Source organism: Choloepus didactylus, chromosome 4 (assembly GCF_015220235.1).
Source record: "Choloepus didactylus isolate mChoDid1 chromosome 4, mChoDid1.pri, whole genome shotgun sequence".
Classification (NCBI taxonomy): Eukaryota; Metazoa; Chordata; class Mammalia; order Pilosa; family Megalonychidae; genus Choloepus; species Choloepus didactylus.
Genome location: NC_051310.1, coordinates 140,465,069 through 140,482,416, shown reverse-complemented (window position 1 = coordinate 140,482,416; position 17,348 = coordinate 140,465,069). Strand labels below are relative to the sequence as shown.

General features: G+C 35.8%; 1 protein-coding gene across 2 annotated transcripts in view; it reads right to left on the bottom strand.

Moving 5' to 3' along the window:
* INO80 (INO80 complex ATPase subunit) overlaps positions 1-17,348 on the bottom strand; it is a 143,984-nt gene that overhangs the window by 110,915 nt on the left and 15,721 nt on the right. The window contains exons 2-9 of one of the 2 annotated variants that reach the window (XM_037834278.1): positions 13,443-13,628; positions 13,005-13,174; positions 12,846-12,913; positions 10,881-11,039; positions 8,882-9,002; positions 7,692-7,906; positions 3,625-3,678; positions 2,599-2,802 (exon numbers count right to left, since the gene is read on the bottom strand). In XM_037834278.1, the coding sequence (XP_037690206.1) occupies positions 2,599-2,802; positions 3,625-3,678; positions 7,692-7,906; positions 8,882-9,002; positions 10,881-11,039; positions 12,846-12,913; positions 13,005-13,174; positions 13,443-13,585 (1,134 nt within the window). In that variant the 5' untranslated portion in view covers positions 13,586-13,628. Of the gene's footprint in view, positions 1-2,598; positions 2,803-3,624; positions 3,679-7,691; positions 7,907-8,881; positions 9,003-10,880; positions 11,040-12,845; positions 12,914-13,004; positions 13,175-13,442; positions 13,629-17,348 lie in introns of those variants that run through there. The other variant, XM_037834279.1, reaches the window with a different exon arrangement.

Below are 17,348 nucleotides of genomic sequence, written 5' to 3'. Positions count from 1 at the left end.
TCATATGTTCAGAAGACAGAGCAATAGATGATGGATGATAGATAGGAAGGGAGGGAGGGAAAGAAAGAAATGGTAAAGTGACAAAATATTAAAGTGGTAGATCTGGGTATCGGTGGAGGGGGGTTGGGGTAGGCTGGAGTTCTGTGTATGGGGTTTGTATTATTTTTGCAACTGTCCTGTAAGTTTGAATTTATTTCAAAGTAAAAAGTAAAAAAGTGACTCTGAAATAACCAAGTAAGGAAAATAATCATTGGGCCAATAAATAAAATCATTTTTTAAGATAAACAATCAATGAGTAAACAAATAATTCAAAAGATTGACTTATATGAAATACAACACATACTATAAATACTAAATTAAAGACTCATTATTTCGGATAACTATTTTATAATAAAATTCATTTGAAGACTATTTGATTTACCCTTCATCCACTTTAACAAAAGAAAAAAAAAAACAAAACAATAAAATAAGGAACATTATCAAAAAGGACAAAAGTCCCAAAGTTTACTTAATAAAAAAGTGTCCTAGATGAAATTGTCCTCTCTCTATAATTTTATAGCACTCGAACCAGATTCAAATTAGAAGAAAATTAGTTTGACAAGAAAGAGAAGTTTTTTTGGTGGATGTTCATGTTCCAAAACTAAAGTACTATCAAGAAAACCTTTCTACACTTAAACAATTAAGTAAAAGAATAACATCTTCTTTCACCTTCAAGAAGTACCACACATTTAAATGAACCAAGTACATTAAGGGAACAATAAAGATCCATCAAAAACAGCTTTATTTCAAATGTCACATAACTTAACATAACCACAAATGCAATTCCCATTAGTTAGCCAACAATATCTCACAAACCAAGGTAACAGGCCAAGCTGCTACAGAACTTCAAAATCTGTAGCTAACTCTCAAATGCCTCTCAACTCAGTGAGTAAGTATTCCCAACAGCATCAAACATTTACTAACTCAAAAATACTTTTATCAGGAGAGGCTAAACCTGCTTATAATTGTGCCTGAGAGCCTCTCCCTAAGTGCCTCTTTGTTACTCAGATGTGGCCCTCTCTAACTAAGCCACCTTGGCAGGTGATCTCATTGCCCTCCCCCCTACACGGGACCTGACTCCCAGGGGTCTAAGTCTCCCTGGCAATGCAGGATATGACTCCAGGGGATGAATCTGGACCTGGCATCGTGGGATTGAGAACATCTTCTTGACCAAAAGGGGGATATGAAATGAAACAAAATAAAGCTTCTGTGGCTGAGATTTCAAATGGAGTCGAGGGGTCACTCTGGTGGACATTCCTACGCACTATACAGATAACACTTTTTAGGTTTTAATGTAATGGAACAGCTAGAAGCAAATACCTGAAACTACCAAACTCCAACCCAGCAGCCTTGACTCTTGAAGACAACTGTCTAACAATGTAGATTACAAGGGGTGACAGTGTGACTGTGAAAACCTTGTGATCGCACTCCCTCTATCCAGTGTATGGATGGATGAGTAGAAAAATGAGGACAAAAACTAAATGAAAAATAGGGTGGGATGGGGGGATGATTTGGGCGTTCTTTTTTATTTTTATTTTTTATTCTTACTTTGATTCTTTCTGGTATAAGGAAAATGTTCAAAAATAGACTGGGGTGATAAATACACAACTATATGATGGTACTGTGAACAGTTGATTGTACACCATGGATGACTGTATGGTATGTGAATATATCTCAATAAAACTGAATTTAAAAAAAATACATTTATCTTGTGTGCAAAGATCCAGGCTACCCAGGGGACTTAAGAGAACTGGGCAAAAAAACAACAAAAAAAATCCATACTCATCCTCAAAGGCATGATAAAAGAAGGGAAAATCAAGAGCTCAAAAGAGATCCCAAGTTCCACTTTGACAGGAGTACTACCTATATCTGAAAGAAAACATCTTCCAATTTTGATTCCCTTCTTTCTCCAAACTTCAACTTTCCTTCCATTCATTCCAACTGATTTACCAATGACAACACAATGTTTTTACCCTCTTATCCTCTCCTCTTGCTTCCCTCAACAATACACAATAGCCTAAATCTTCTCTTGCTTACCTCAACAATACACACAGCCTAAATCAAGTGACATTAGGTTTAGCAACAGTACTGGTTGCAGGTTAAAACAGCAGAGCAGATGCTGGGGTGGAGGGAGGAGGGGGATAGAAAACTGGGCTAGTTGACTGCCCACTGTCCCCACCCAGCCCTAAATTTGGCACCCTGCCCTGATCTTCCAATAAACTGAAACTGTGGCCAGCACCTGGAACCAGGCCAGGATAAGCTGTTTTCTTTTTCTTCTTCTTTTTTTTTTCCTCTCCAGAAACATACAGAGAAATAAAGTTGCACAGAATAGGGGAAGTCAGCACATAAGAAGAGAGAAGGCTGGAGGGAGGGTCTTCCCGAAAGCATAAAAACAGAAACGGTTTACTGGACTACAGCCACTATTCTCAAAAAAAGTTATGTCCTACAAAAAACTTTTGATGGTTTCATTGGTCAGACTCAAAAATTTATAACTATAAAGCAGTCCCTTGATATGGCTGCAGCAATTAGGGTTTTCAAAAATTTACACTTTTGTCCTACCTCCCGCATTTCCTCATCCAACTTCCGCTGCTCCAAAGCTTCCTTCTCTGCACGTTTGCGGTGCTCTTTCTCCACCTTCTCATACTTCTTCCAGTACAGAAGCATCTCCTTGGTGAGGCGGCGGGCACGAGGCAAGGTCTCCTTACAGTTCTTCTGGGCCTGCAAGGCAGCTCGACGCACTTCTTTCATGCACTGGTGGGCAAGCTGCAAAAGACAACAATGTCATTTCAAAAGAGAAGGGTCCAATTCTAGGAGCCAGCTCTCCATGGGCTTAACCACAGCAGTCCTTATTTTGTACTATGCAAAAAATCCTCCTATCGCCCCACCCCGCTCCCAACCATCTGACTCATGCTACTGTACAATACTGTGACCCAGTCCCAGACACTTCGAAGTAACATCAGGGATGTGAAATCCATATGCATATTGCCATAAGAAGATGAAAAAGGTTCAACCATATAATGACCAAGAAGAACCTGAGATATGCTGGGATGTTAGTGCTATTACACGCAACTATAACACCCTTCCCTGCCTATTATACGTTATGCGCCATTTTAATCTTAACATATATTAAACTATTGTTATTGTTCACAAAAACCCTATGAAGTTGGTATTATAATCATCCCCATTTTATAGAGGAGGAAACTGAGAGGTTAAGTGACTAACCCAGGGGAATTCTCATCTGATCCTCACAACTCTCAAAGGAAATTGTATTACTTCTCTTTAAGGGAAGGTATTAATAGCACCACATCTTACATTTAAGAGACTAAAGCTAAGGTGGATTCAGTGATTGGGCAGTGATTCATTCTGCCCAAGAAATGAGAGTGGACCATGGCCTTATTCAAAAAGGTTCAACTACCAGATGTTTGAAGAACTATTTTTATTATAAATTGATTGAGAAAATTTAGAAACACTCTATGTACTATTTGATGCATTATCAACAGGCACAACAGACAAGAGCAGCAAGAATGGATCCAAAGAACAAGAATATATTCCAGCAAAAGATAAAACAGAAAACCACAATTTTACCTTTCGGCTATTGGTGAGAAACAGGTTACGAGCTGAAGCCTTCTGCTTGTTGGCCTAAAAATTTTTAAAATAACATTTCATTTAGGATTCAATTTTTTAATACAATTACTTACACTGTCTTTTATTCAATTTCTAGAGGTTTAGAAAATAAAATGGCAAACCAAGAATTTTCAAGATACATTGCTTCTAAAAGCCATCCTGATGTACTGTCTCAGCAGCATACATAAGGCTACTAAAGAAACATTAAGAAGATTAGTGCTCTGGCTGCCTTAAACAGAGTCTTAAAGGAACTTAAATTATATATAAGGCTTGAAATGGACTAAGAAAATATAACCATACACCCAAACCCTGGCACTACCCTGATTCAAATATGTGCTTTCCAAGGTCAATCCGAAAAGAAGCTGAGGTAGCAGGGTACCCAGAAACAGGAATCCTTAGGAGGCAGGTGTGACCTCCGGTCAGGGCAAATCTACTGCTACCATTACTTAATTCCTGCCACCACTTAAGTCTCATCTTCTCCAACCAAAAATTCCAAGGCAGATCTAAAACAAGATAACTCAGCAACCCCAAACTAGTCTCCAGTTTACTGTGTCTTCCACCCTAGTGGAACAAACAAACAAACAAAAAAAAAACACTTCGGTAACAGTAGACTGACTTTCTGTGATGGTCCCTTTGACCTGGGAGAAGACACAGAAGAGGGAGAACTGAGTGGCTCTCTGGTTGCTCCAGAGCCCCCTCCAATGATTCTGAAAAATTAATTACAAGTGACACAAAGAGGGCCTGAAAGCCATATCTAGTTAATTATGTTCCAGCTCAGACTATCTGTTTAAGGGAGTTTTTAGGTCTTTCTTCAAAAACTTCATTTTACTAATTTTTAAGTAGCTATTGCCACCTAAAAGCCAAGACTCTGAAATATTCCAATTGAAAAGTCATTTTCAATCATGGGAAGTCATAATCTGAAGTCTTATGCAGGTTTTCCCTAACTTTCCATAAAGAATGCTCATTTATAAAAAAACTCCCCACAAATACTTATTAATTACTAAAGGATAAAGAGTAATGCTACAATGGAGAAGCACCATGTTACCAAAAAGATCAAAGCTAACATCATCAATAATGGACAGATAGATCATGTACCCCCAGTGTGATTCACCAAGAAGCACACATGACTCCTGTGGGAATCCTGCCCCAAATTAATAACCTGAATCTAAACATGGGGGAACATCAGATGAACCCAAATTGAGAGACATTCTACAAAATAACAGGCCTATATTCTTCAAAAATACGAATGACATTAAAGACAAAGAAAAGGCTGAGAATCTGTTTCAGATTAAAGAGATATGACAACCAAACGTAAGATGTAGACCTAGATTGAATCTTAGATTGAATCAGGGAAAAACAAAAAGGATAAAGGGCTTAATTGGATCAATTGATAAAAATTGAATATAGGCTATGGATCAGGTAATAGCATTATGTCAATGTTAAAGTTCCTAATTTTGGTAACTGTACTGTTATTATATGTAAGAGAATGTCCTTCTTCTTAGGAAATACACAATGAAGTATTATGACTAAGTTCACTAAGATGTCTTAAACGTTAAAATGAGTGAGGGGAAAAAAAAGTGTGAAAATAAACAAATGAGGCAAAATACAATTGGTTGATAAATATATGTAAATGATATATGGCAGTTCCTTATATTATTCTCACTATATTTTTTTAAACTTTCCATTTTTAACTAATTTTAGACCTAGAAAAAAGTTGCAAAATAGAAGAGTTCCCTCATAGCCCGATCCATGCTCCCCCTAACATTAGAATCTTACATAAAACCATAGCACAATTATTAAGAAAGGAAATTAATACTTGTACAAACTTAATTTAATTTTAAGTTTTTAATTAAAACTATAGGTCTTATTCAAATGTCAACAATTTTCCCACTAATATTGCTGTACTGTTAGCAGCATCTTTTGCAGGATCCTACTTTGCATTTAGCTGTTTGTATCCTTAGTCTTGTCTAGGCTAACATCTCCTCAGTCTTTTCTTTAACATCCTTGACACTTGAGAAAGGTACTAATCAGTTATTCTGTAGACTTTCTCTCAATTTGGATTTTTTTCTGATGTTTTCTCATGATTGGAATAAGGTTATTCATTTTTGGCAAGAATACCACAGAAATTATATTCTTCTCAGTGCATGATACTAAGGAGTTCAGGATGTTGAAATTTAAATCACCAGTGATGTTTACTTTGATAACTTGGTTAAGATGGTTTTGGCCAGTTTTTACAACTATAGTGCTAAGACACATCTTGAAACTATGCAAATCCTTTTCTTCCTCAAACTTTTGCCCTCTAATATTAACATGTCAATGGATCTTATCTGTAACAATTATAACTATGGTGTTTGCTTAAGGTTGATTCTTTCTTTCCTTCCTTCTACATTTATTAATTGGAATTCTACTCTAAGAAAGAGCTGTCCCTTCTTCCTCATCTGTTTATTTATTCAATTATTTATTTATAAAGAATGGACTCATGAATATTTCTTTTATTCCATGGGTTAAAACCCAATATTGTCATTATTTTGTTGCTCAAATTGTTCCAGCTTTGGCCAGTAGCAGCTACTTCAGGTTGGCTCCTATATTCTTGCGTCAAGCCCCCCATCTTTTCTCCAGCACTTCCTTACTTTCTGGTACCACAAGATGTTTCTGGTTCACCCTGTATTTTCCCTGCCCCAGTAATGTAGTAGAATCAAGCACATCTTGAAGGAGCCCTGGTTTCTTTTGTTACAGGATAGAAGGTGTTTAGAAATTAAGATCTGGGTGCTAGATACCCCCATTGCTACTGGGGTAGCATTGCTTCTAGGCCCTCTCAGCCGACAGAGCTAGAAAATACTATATATATAAAATTAATTTATGCATACACACCCATCTATATTTCTGTATCTATCTGTCTAGATATTAAAAACCATGAGTTTATACTGAGACTGATTACAATCCAACTCCCAGGCTTCATTTTAGCCTTCCAATTTTCCTTACTTATAACTTTCTTCAATAGTGAGAAACTCTACTCTTATTATCTAAAATATATTTACATATTTGTTCAACTCTAGTATACACATAAAACAGTTTCAAAATAGATATCCTATTCCCGTGTAAGAAACATTTTTACTATGTCATTCACAACATTTACATTCAGTTCGTTTGGTCTTCAGCCTTACAATATCCAGTCAAGGTACCGTTTTCCTGGGTTACATAGGTTAGTTCTTTTCTTCCCCACTGTTGTGGGTTGAATACTGTCCCCACAAAAGATATGTTCAAGTCCTAAAACCCAGTACCTGTGACTACAACATTTATTTGGAATTAAGGTCTTTGCAGATGTAGTTAAGACGAAGTCATACTGAATTAGGATGGAATTTGGACACAGACACACAAGGCAGATCTAATTTTATCTTTTTCCAGCACTATCTATTAACAAGTCCACTAGTCTATTCATGTGCCCATATCATACTGTTTTCATTGTAGAGGTCTTATAGTATGCTTTAATGTTTGGTGGGGCTTTTCCAGTGCTTTCTTAGCTATTCTTGCATATCAACCTTTTCTATATAAACTTCAGTATCAACTTATCTAACTTCATAAAAGAGCTTGTTGATATTTCTATTAGGATTGCACTGAATTTATAATGAGGCATTTAACAAAGTAAAATGCAAACTGGTGAATATGAGTCGAGGGTATATGGACATTCCTTGCATTATTCTTGCAACTTGGAAGTTTGAAAATATGTCAAAATAAAATATTAGCAAAAACAACCTAAACGAGTAAAAAGAATGCTTATACATGTTTCTTTTAATCATTCATACTTTCTTCTAGTATCTGTAATTATTCAGCAACAACCAAATGTTTATAAATTCTCTACAAAACATCTCTCTTTTAAAACAGTTAACTAAAGAGAGTATTACTCAGCATTCTCTTAATTCCAACACATTAATTCCTATCTGTGAAAGTATCTAGCTCTCCCACGTCCTCCATAGACAGTGGGAAGGGAAACATTCTACCCATCCACTGTACTGAAGGAACTCACTCACCTTTGGCAGTTCCTTTTTCACAATGCTGAGCCATACTTTCCTGCGACGAGCATTAAGCTGCTCAATGGATAAGTGCTTCTTCTTGGTGCCAGGGGGAGGTGCATCATGAGAGAACTTGGCAAAGACTTTGGTCTGGTGGTGGTGGTGACGAGGGGATTCTTCAGAAGAAAGTTCTTCATCCCTTCGCCTTTTCTTCTTTACTTTCTTCAACTTGGCTGCAAAAGAAACAGACTCTCAGAAGGTTGCATTTTTTTCCCCTTACACACAGGAGACCCACAAAACAACCTCATCAGTTTGGGAAAATTCAAAGTTCTTCCTCATTTCACCTGAAGCTGGCAATGTTTATCCCTTTATCTATTCAGGCCCATGAATATTCCAAGAGGGAGATCTCACTGCCTTGGAGAACACTGGAAACTCCCTCAGTTTACATCGAAGAGAAACACAAAGTATCGTGGGCTCAAGTAATGTCACAAGGAAGGACACTTATTTCTAGTTGGTAGCAATGTAAAGTGGTTAAAGAGACTAACAGAGAAGGGAAAAAAATGCACTAACTGGTATGACATTAAGACTTGCAAAGAGATAATCATACATGGAACAAAAAACTAATTGGGGGAAGGGTATGAAGGATGGGAAAATACAGAGATAAACAAGCAGGATATGGGAGAAAAGAGAAGAAGGCTAAAAAGAATGTTTTTCAGTAGAGTTCAGACCTTCAGAGAAATAAAATTGGCCTAGTTTTTAGATAGCTTAAAACTTTCTCTTCCTAATTCTTTCCAGATTACCAGTTATTTAGAGCTGAATAGGAGAGGAAAGGACATTTCCTCACAAACATACACCAAACACTACAGAAGATCATCAAAAGGTGATCTATTTTCAATCACCTCAGATAGCAACAAATACTTGAAGTGCTCTTCATAATTCCCAATGGATAACTTCCTCCCTTCATCTTCAAAATTGTAGAAGAAAAAAAAAATGAACTAATTGGTGTAAAACCTTTGGCTATGCATCCTCAGTTATGTTTTTCTAATTCTAGAAAAGACCATAAAGCAAATAGGGAATAAAGTTGATACTTCTGATAACAAAGCAACTTCTACCATATGGATTATGTTCAAAGTTCAAAAGCACCAGGAAGCTACATATAGTCCTGTAACAAAGGATGAGTAAAAGTGGAAGACAGGTCAAATGCTCACCTTTAAGCTTCTTTTCCTCCTTGAATTTCTTTTTTTTGGGTCCAAGTAGGTGCCGTTGTTGCTCATAGAAAGGGTCGTATGTGGAGAGCAAACCTGCACTGTAGTATTGGTATTGCTGCAACTGAAGTAGGTAAAGGCAATGATGCTCAGAGGGGCCAATGTTCTACAGCACAGCCCAAAGGGAACATTTACTTTACTAGAGTAAGTTGAACCAGAAAAAATCAAAGCTTGCAAATACAGTATTCTCCCCACAAAGAAATAAGTAAGGATTTAGTACCAAAGTCAAATATTTCCCTGGCTTCCAAACAAAACAGGTTCTCAGCAGCTATATGTACATGGCCGGCTGCTGGAAAAAACTTAAGGAAAGAACACCCATCATACTTCTGAATTTCCATCAAAATATTTACTTACTCCTGAAGCACATATGAGAGATGCAATTTATTGCAGAAAGGTCTCCCTTTGGAAATTCATGAACTAAAAAATAAACCACATTTCTATTACTAATAGGTCCTCAGATTTACTAAGGTTCCTGATGCCTGCTTGTCTTTCAGTTTTACATTTGGCTATAACAGTCACAGCCATCCCAATTCTCCAATCTTTCAAGTCTTCTCTGTCTTCATCTCCTCCTAAGAGATTCGGCTAATATTATGGACAATGCCTAGGTTGCTAGAATTCTAACATATGACTAACCCATTTTTTTCCATCTAGGGAGTAGCAAATCTCTCCAAACATTTTATTTACGTTGACCTCCAAATCTTCCATTAATTTTGTCTTATTACTAATAAATAATTGTGAATATAAATTAAAATGAAGTAGTCCACTGTTGAATCTCTTTCCAGGACTAGAGCCAAATGAGCTGTGCAAGGACTGAAACTAGAACAAACTAACTCTGGACCTTAACTAATTGCTGGAAAGTTTTTAGTTCCTCAAATACGCTGCTATTCGTCATTATGCACAAAGTACCACACTTCTGACAAAAATCAGAAAACTTTGGTAACAGCATTCAAACAGATGCTACCTAAAACAATAATCATTCTAACATTAGTGTGTGAAGAAAGGAAACTTTTCCAAGACAGGAACACCTCCAAAGAGCAATTACATTAAAAAAAAATCACCAGACGGCAAAATGGTATAGCTGCTTTGGAAAACAGTCTGGCAGTTCCTCAAATGATTAAACACAGAGTTACCATATGACCCAGCAATTCTACTCCTAGGGGTGGGTGGGTGGGTGTGTGTGTGTGTGTGTGTGTGTGTGTGTGTGTGTGTGTGTGTGTGTGTGTGTGTGTGTGTGTGTGTGTGTGTGTGTGTGTGTGTGTGTGTGTGTGTGTGTATCTATCTATCTATCTATATCTATATATCTATCCAAGAGAAATGAAAACATACATCCACACAAAAATTGGTATACAAATGTTGATGGCAGCATTATTCATAATAGCCAAAAAGTAGAAACAACTCAAATGTCCATCAACTAGGTGGATAAATAAAATGTCGTGAATCCATTCAATGGAACATTATTCAGCAATAAAAAGAAATAAAGTACTGATGTATGCTACAACACAGGTGAAACCTGAAAATATATGCTAAATGAAAGAAGCCAGGAACAAAGGACCACATTACAGGATTCCAATGTCCAGAAAGGGCAAATTTATAGAGTATGGAATGGTGGTTGCCTAGAGCTGAGGGTATGGAAAGGATGGAGAGAATGGAAGGGTTAATAGCTGAAGGGTATGGAGTCTCTTTTTGAGGTGATGAAAATGTTATGGAATCAGATCATGATGATAGTTGCACAACTCTATAAATATATTAAAAACCAATGAATACTACATTTAAAGAGGCTAAATTTTTTGGTATGTGAATTATATCTCAATAAACGTTACTAAAATAACCACCACCACCATCACCACCTAAATATAATGTTAAAATGATGTAGTTTTAATGAATATAAACCAGAGGGTGAATACCCAGCATGAAGGTCTGACGTTTCTCCTAAAACTCTCACCTCCTTGTCTTTACTATACTTATTCTGGTGAAGCTTCTTATATTTGTGCAGTCGTAGCATGTTGTGAAGTTCTTCTCTGCTGAGATTGAGTTCTTCTTCTTCATCATTGTCTTCACTCTGAGAATCTGCCTCACTGGATTCATCACTTAACAGAATGCTCTGAAAAAGGGAGGAAACAGAACTATAACTTCCACCAGAAAGTAATTCCTGATATATACCCAATCCAAGTATTTTTTCCAGACCCTAAAATAATGACAAAAACAACCGAGGGGCAATCATTCCAATTTCCTTTATACTACTCTCTACCCAACCAACTGAAAAACAAAAGGATACCAATTAAACATATTGAGCACAAATTACAGAACACTGAGAGAAAGGCAATGCTGTAAATAGCAACATGCTTAGAATGCAATAAGTACATATATACACATAAGGTATTTTAATAAAATGTCAAATACCAAGGCAAAAAACAAAATAAAAAACTACCTAAAAGGTATACAGAAAGATAGAAAGCAAATGGTGATGATTTAAAAAAGTAGAAACAACCCAAATGTCCACCAAGGAATGGATAAACAAAATATGGTATATCCATACAATGAAATATTATTCAACTATAAAAGGAGTGAAGTACAGAAACATGCCACAACATGAATGAAACTTGAAACTCTAAGTAAAAGAAGCCAGACACCCAGAAGGCCACATATTGTTTGATTCCATTTATGTGAAATATACAGAATATGCAAATCCACAGAGACAAATCACATTAGTGGATGCCAGGAGCTAGGGAAAGAGAGAATGGGAAGTAACTGTTAATGGATACAGGGTTTCTTTTGGGTGTAATTAAAATGTTCTGGAATTAGGTAGTGGCCTGATGGTTAAATAATTTTCTGAATAGACTGAAAACTACTGAATTGGACACTTAAAAGGGTGAATTTTATGGCATGTGAATTACAGCTCAATATCTGCAAAAATAATGGCTAAGCATAAATATATCTCCATTTTCAACAGCCCCAAAACTCATGAATATGAGGCAAATCAGACCTTTTGCTACATGTGAGCCTTTTATGGGGCCTAGTGATAACAAAAGAGTACCTTGAACTCTTCTCAGGAAAAGTTATGACATAGAAAAAACATTAGAGTCAATAGAAGAAACTGCCAATGACAATAACTTTGTAAGTGTGTAAATGAGATTATACCACTCTCCTACTTATAAATGCTCCAATGGCTTACCACTATAACTAGAGTAAAATTCAAATTCCTTAACATGACTACAAGGCCCTACATGATCAGGCTCTTTAACCTCATCTTCTACCACTCCCTTAATTTATTGTGCTCCAGACATTCCAGCCTTCTTTTTCTCCCAAACATACAGAACTTGCTTCCTTTCTCAGGACTTTTGCAGTTGTTCCTAATCTTCACACAACTCTCTATGATCATTCAGAAATCAGATGAAATGTTATCTCTTTAAAGAAGCCATTCATATTTGTTTACAGCTGACTGACTGCTTCCTCTATCAGAATGTAAGCTCCAAAGGGCAGGAACCTTGTCTGCCTATTCACTGATGTAGCCCCACTACCCACAGTATCTGGCATGTAGGATGTACTGAGTCAACATTTGTTGAATCAAAAACTACTCAGGGACTGACAAAAAGTAGACTAGTATCTCTGATTACAACATGAACCAGTGAGGGCAAAGATCTCATCTGATATTTTTTTTTGTATCTCCTACCCCCACCCCACTGCTTTTTACTCAATAAATGTCTGCTAAAATGACTGTTGAATCCTCCAGATTTTCTCCTGTAATCTCTTAAAAAACAAAACAAAACAAAACCCAAACAAACAAAAACCATGTCCAGAATATGACTTACATTTAGAAAAATCTCTGACATTCTACAAGAATAAGTTGAAAACTTTTTCTTCTATTAGTAATTTTTATTAGCATTATAAATATTCTTCCTTATCTTACCTTCAGCCACTTTCTGCTTTTCTTCAACTTAGAGAAGTTATATAAACTCCCTTTGTCAGATTTTGGTTCTGTATAAAGAAACATAAAAAATAAAAAAATGAAAAGACAATTTCCCCAAGAGAACCAATAGTCCAAAGAGGGCTCTCATACCATACTGACCTGACTGGAGAACTCCATTCAGTGAGTATGTATTCAACATTCCAGAGTTACTTGCTCCAGAGGTTTCACCAAGCAATGAATTTGGAGGTTCTTCCTTAACTTGTATTAAGGGATCCCCAGACTGAAGCAATAAAGGATTGTTGTCATCCAGTCCATCTTCACTGTCATCACTATAAATTGAAGAATGACAAGTCCACAATCACAGCTGACCCAGCAAAATAATATGATTTAAGGTTAGCAGAACTGGACACTATCTAGAAGAAACTGATCCTTTGAATAAGATGACTAAACTTTACGTGAAAGAACAAAAAAGAAAACATCAAAATACCAAGAAGTCATAAAATAATTTAACCCCCAAATCTATAGGGATTATGAGAACACTTCAGAAATGTGGCAAAACAGCATAATGGAAAGAATTAAAAGATGGGTGTGGCATACCTGGAAATATTCCTGTTGAAGATGGCCGATGTTTGTCGCAAGAAATGGTCCAATCGGAGGGCCCTCTCCAGGTACTGAAGATAGAGGGGCTTTGCCAGCTCAGTGCAGCCGCCATCGTCCCCGGCACCCAACTCCGAGGCCATAGAACAAATCTGTCTTCATGCACAAAGGCCTCCGACTGCACGGCTGCAGGATAGAGATAAGTAGTGAAAGATGAAATACATACTACTCACTCTCCCTTTCTCTTTCCCACTTGCTCTCAACGAGAGGAGAAATCAGATCTTTCAGAACATAAAACACTGAGAAGATAGCAGACTGTAGAAATATCATGGTAAAGCTCTCATCAGGCACTGCTTAGTAGTGTAAAGGCAGGAGTTAGAAGGATGGGAAGAATATCAAAGAATAGAAAACAGTCATATGTTTCATTTAAAACTCATATTATACTTCCTAAACAAATTGTACCGTAAAATTTATACCCACTTCTCATCCCCCTGCAATGAATGATTACTCACAACCATGAAGAAACAAATCTATACCACAAGCTCACTATTACATGCCTTATGAAGGGTATTATAGGAGTACTTGTGCTCACCTTCAAAATAACTGTTCCCTTCTTCCTGCTGTATTTACATTTGCACATATGCATGAGGTAGTCTATTTACAAGGAATAGGTACATTGGCAGATTATTTTACAATCCTTATAAAATGCCATAATGAATAAGATTAAGAAATGATTTAGAAAAGTGGAGAAAACAAAATATAAATGAGAGTGAGAAATAAGTACACCCTGAGCATTCATTCTGCCAATTTATATTGTTAAAGACATGTTACAATCAGAATGTCTTCATTAGAGTCAATATAATAACTTTCCCTCCAACTGTCTTTCATGTAACACCTTCTGCCTTGTACCTTCTTATCTGGAAAGACTTAAGCAGTTAAGCCAGGATTAAAAAATGAGATAACAGAACAATTAGCCCATTGTCTGGCATAGAGTAGTCAATAAATGTTGATTATTTTTTAAAAGTTCATAATGTAAGCAATAAGCTTTAAAGGAGAAACTGCATCTATATATCTTAAACCTTCTTCTCTTTTCATTATAATTTTTTAAAGTTTCCCAATAATCTTTCTAGCTAAAAGAATGTTAAAAACTCGCTTCCAATTCATTTATAGATTCAACACAATCCCTATAAATCCTGGTAGGCTGCTGCAGCCTTTTTTTTTTTTTTTTTTTTTTTTTTTGCAGAAACTGACAAGCTGATTGACCCAGAATAGAAAAAAACAATTTTGAAAAAGAACAGATTTGAATGACTTACATATGCTTATTTTAAAACATATTATAAAGCTAAAGCAATCAAGAAAGTCTCGTATTGGCATAAGGATATTCCTATAGATCAAAAGAACTGAGCTGAGAATCCAGAAATGAATCCTTATATTTATGGTTGATTTTCAGCAAAGGTGCCAAGGCAATTCAATGGGGGAAAGACTAGTTTTTTCAATAAATTGTATTGGAACAATTGGATAGCCATATACAAAAAAATGAAGTTAAACCCTTCCCTCACTGCATGTACAACATTACCTCCAAATGGATCAGAGACCTAAGAGTAAGACCTAAAACTAGAAAGCTTTCAGAAGACAGGAGAAAAGCTTTATAATTACTTAGTTCTTAAATATATCAAAAGCTCAATCTATAAAAGAAAAAATTAGATAAATTAGACTTCATCAAAATTAAAAACATATGTACTTCAAAAGACACCATTAAGAAAATGAAAAAAGGTCACAGACTAGGAGAAAATACTTGAAATCATATATCTGATAAAGGTCTTCTAGCCACTATATATAAAGAACACCTACAACTCAATAAGACCAATAACCCAATTTAAAAATGGAAAAAGATTCTGAACAGACATTTCACAAATGAAGATAGATGAATGGAAAATAGGCACATGAAAAGATGTTCAACATTACTGAATGCAAATTATAACAATAACCACTTCATATTCTCAAGAATGGCTATAATAAAAAAGATAATAATCACTGGAGAAGATGTACAGAAACTGAAACCCTCACACATTGCTGGTAAAAATGTAAAATACTGTAGCCACTTTAGGAAAGCTCAACAGTTTTTTAAACTGTTAAATATAAACTTAATACATGACCCAGCACTTCCACTCCTAATTATCTACCCAAGACAAATGAAAACACATGTCTACTCAAAGCCTTTTATGTGACTATTCATAGCAGTGTTATTCACAATAGTGAAAAGCCAAACAATCCAAATGTGTTTCAATTGGTGAAGAGAACAAAATATGGTACGTCCATACAACGGAATACTAATTAGCAATAAAAAGGAACAAACTACTGATATCTTTAACAATGTGAATGAACCTCAAAAACATTATGCAACATTAAGTGAAGGAGCCAGATGCAAAAGATCATGTTGTATGATTCTATTTCTACAAAATGTCCAGAAAAGGCAAATTATAGGGTAGGAAAGTAGATTAGTGACAGTCTACTAAATGATTGTAAATGGATACAAGAGATCTTTTTTGGAGGGATTAGAAATGTTCTAAACTGGCATTATGGTGATGTTGCACAATTCTGAAAATCTGCCAAAAATCAATGAAGATTACATTTAAATCCGGTGAATTTTATGGCATTTTATGGTATATCAGTCTAGGTAATACTGTAAAAAAAAAAGAATGTTGAAAAACATTTGCTTCAATACTTCAATAAATTCTACTTTTCAAAGCAACAACTAACGTATCTGCTCGACAGGATTTTTAAAAACTTGGTTTTAAAAACACAGCAAAATTCCCTTAATTACATATAAGTTAAAGTACATAAACTGCTGCTTGGCTCCCTCCTGAGGTTCTATTTCAAAACAAATTATCTCATGGCCATATTTATTTATTTTGGCTGATAAAAGAAAATGATCCTTAAGGAGGTATGAAGACAAAGTAATACCAGGAGAGTCAAAAAGAACTGAATATTTTAAACAAAAATTAATTCCTCAGTAATTAGGTTACATATAAACATGAAGTCAAAACCAATTTGTCTGGGAAAGATAACAATTACTTTTATAGTCTTACAATGCTCAAATGTGCCCCGCTGTGACACCCAATATACATCAATCCTGTTGTCTGATTCATCTCATCTTTGTAGAATATCACCACTGAGGGCTGAAATGCATTCTCTTATACCCTTAAGGCTAAAAGATGCTAGAAGCATGAATTTCTTGACATATCACCATAAGAAGTCTTATGGTATTAATTTTTTAAAAGTATTCAATTATTTTTGAATCACCTTTTAAGATTGTGACCCCTCCATTCAGCCCAAATGCCCCGGTTAGTTTCTTAAAAGCTGCTACTCTAATAAGCTGTAAATTTGCCAAAAATTTACATTCCTACATCTCCTACATTTGCCTTTCATTCTCTACAGAAAACTGCAGAGCCACAGTAACCTGCTAGTTGTTGTCCAACTTTGGCAGAGCATTCGACATTTCTCAATAACCCTTTTACCTACCACTTATCAATTCTTTGACACACTTTCCACAAAGCAGACTACTTCAAATATTTTCTCTTTTACTCAAAGTCCCCAACTCATTCCCCCTACCTTGGGAGGCCTTAAGGAGCAAATCTGTCCATCCTCTTTCATTCCACCTTAGCTCACTGGTTTCCTCCCTTATTGTTATTTGAGTCAACAATACAATTTATTTGAGTTACAACTTTGTAACTCTTCAGTCAAGGTGATTCTGTATACTAGTGCAATAATATGACTACTTCATTATGTCATCTAATGTGGGTCATGCTCATGCAGTCACATTTAAAAACACATATTATGTTATAAATTACTTTGTTTCACCAATATATTATAATTAGGGCATGACTGTTTTAAAACATACAGATT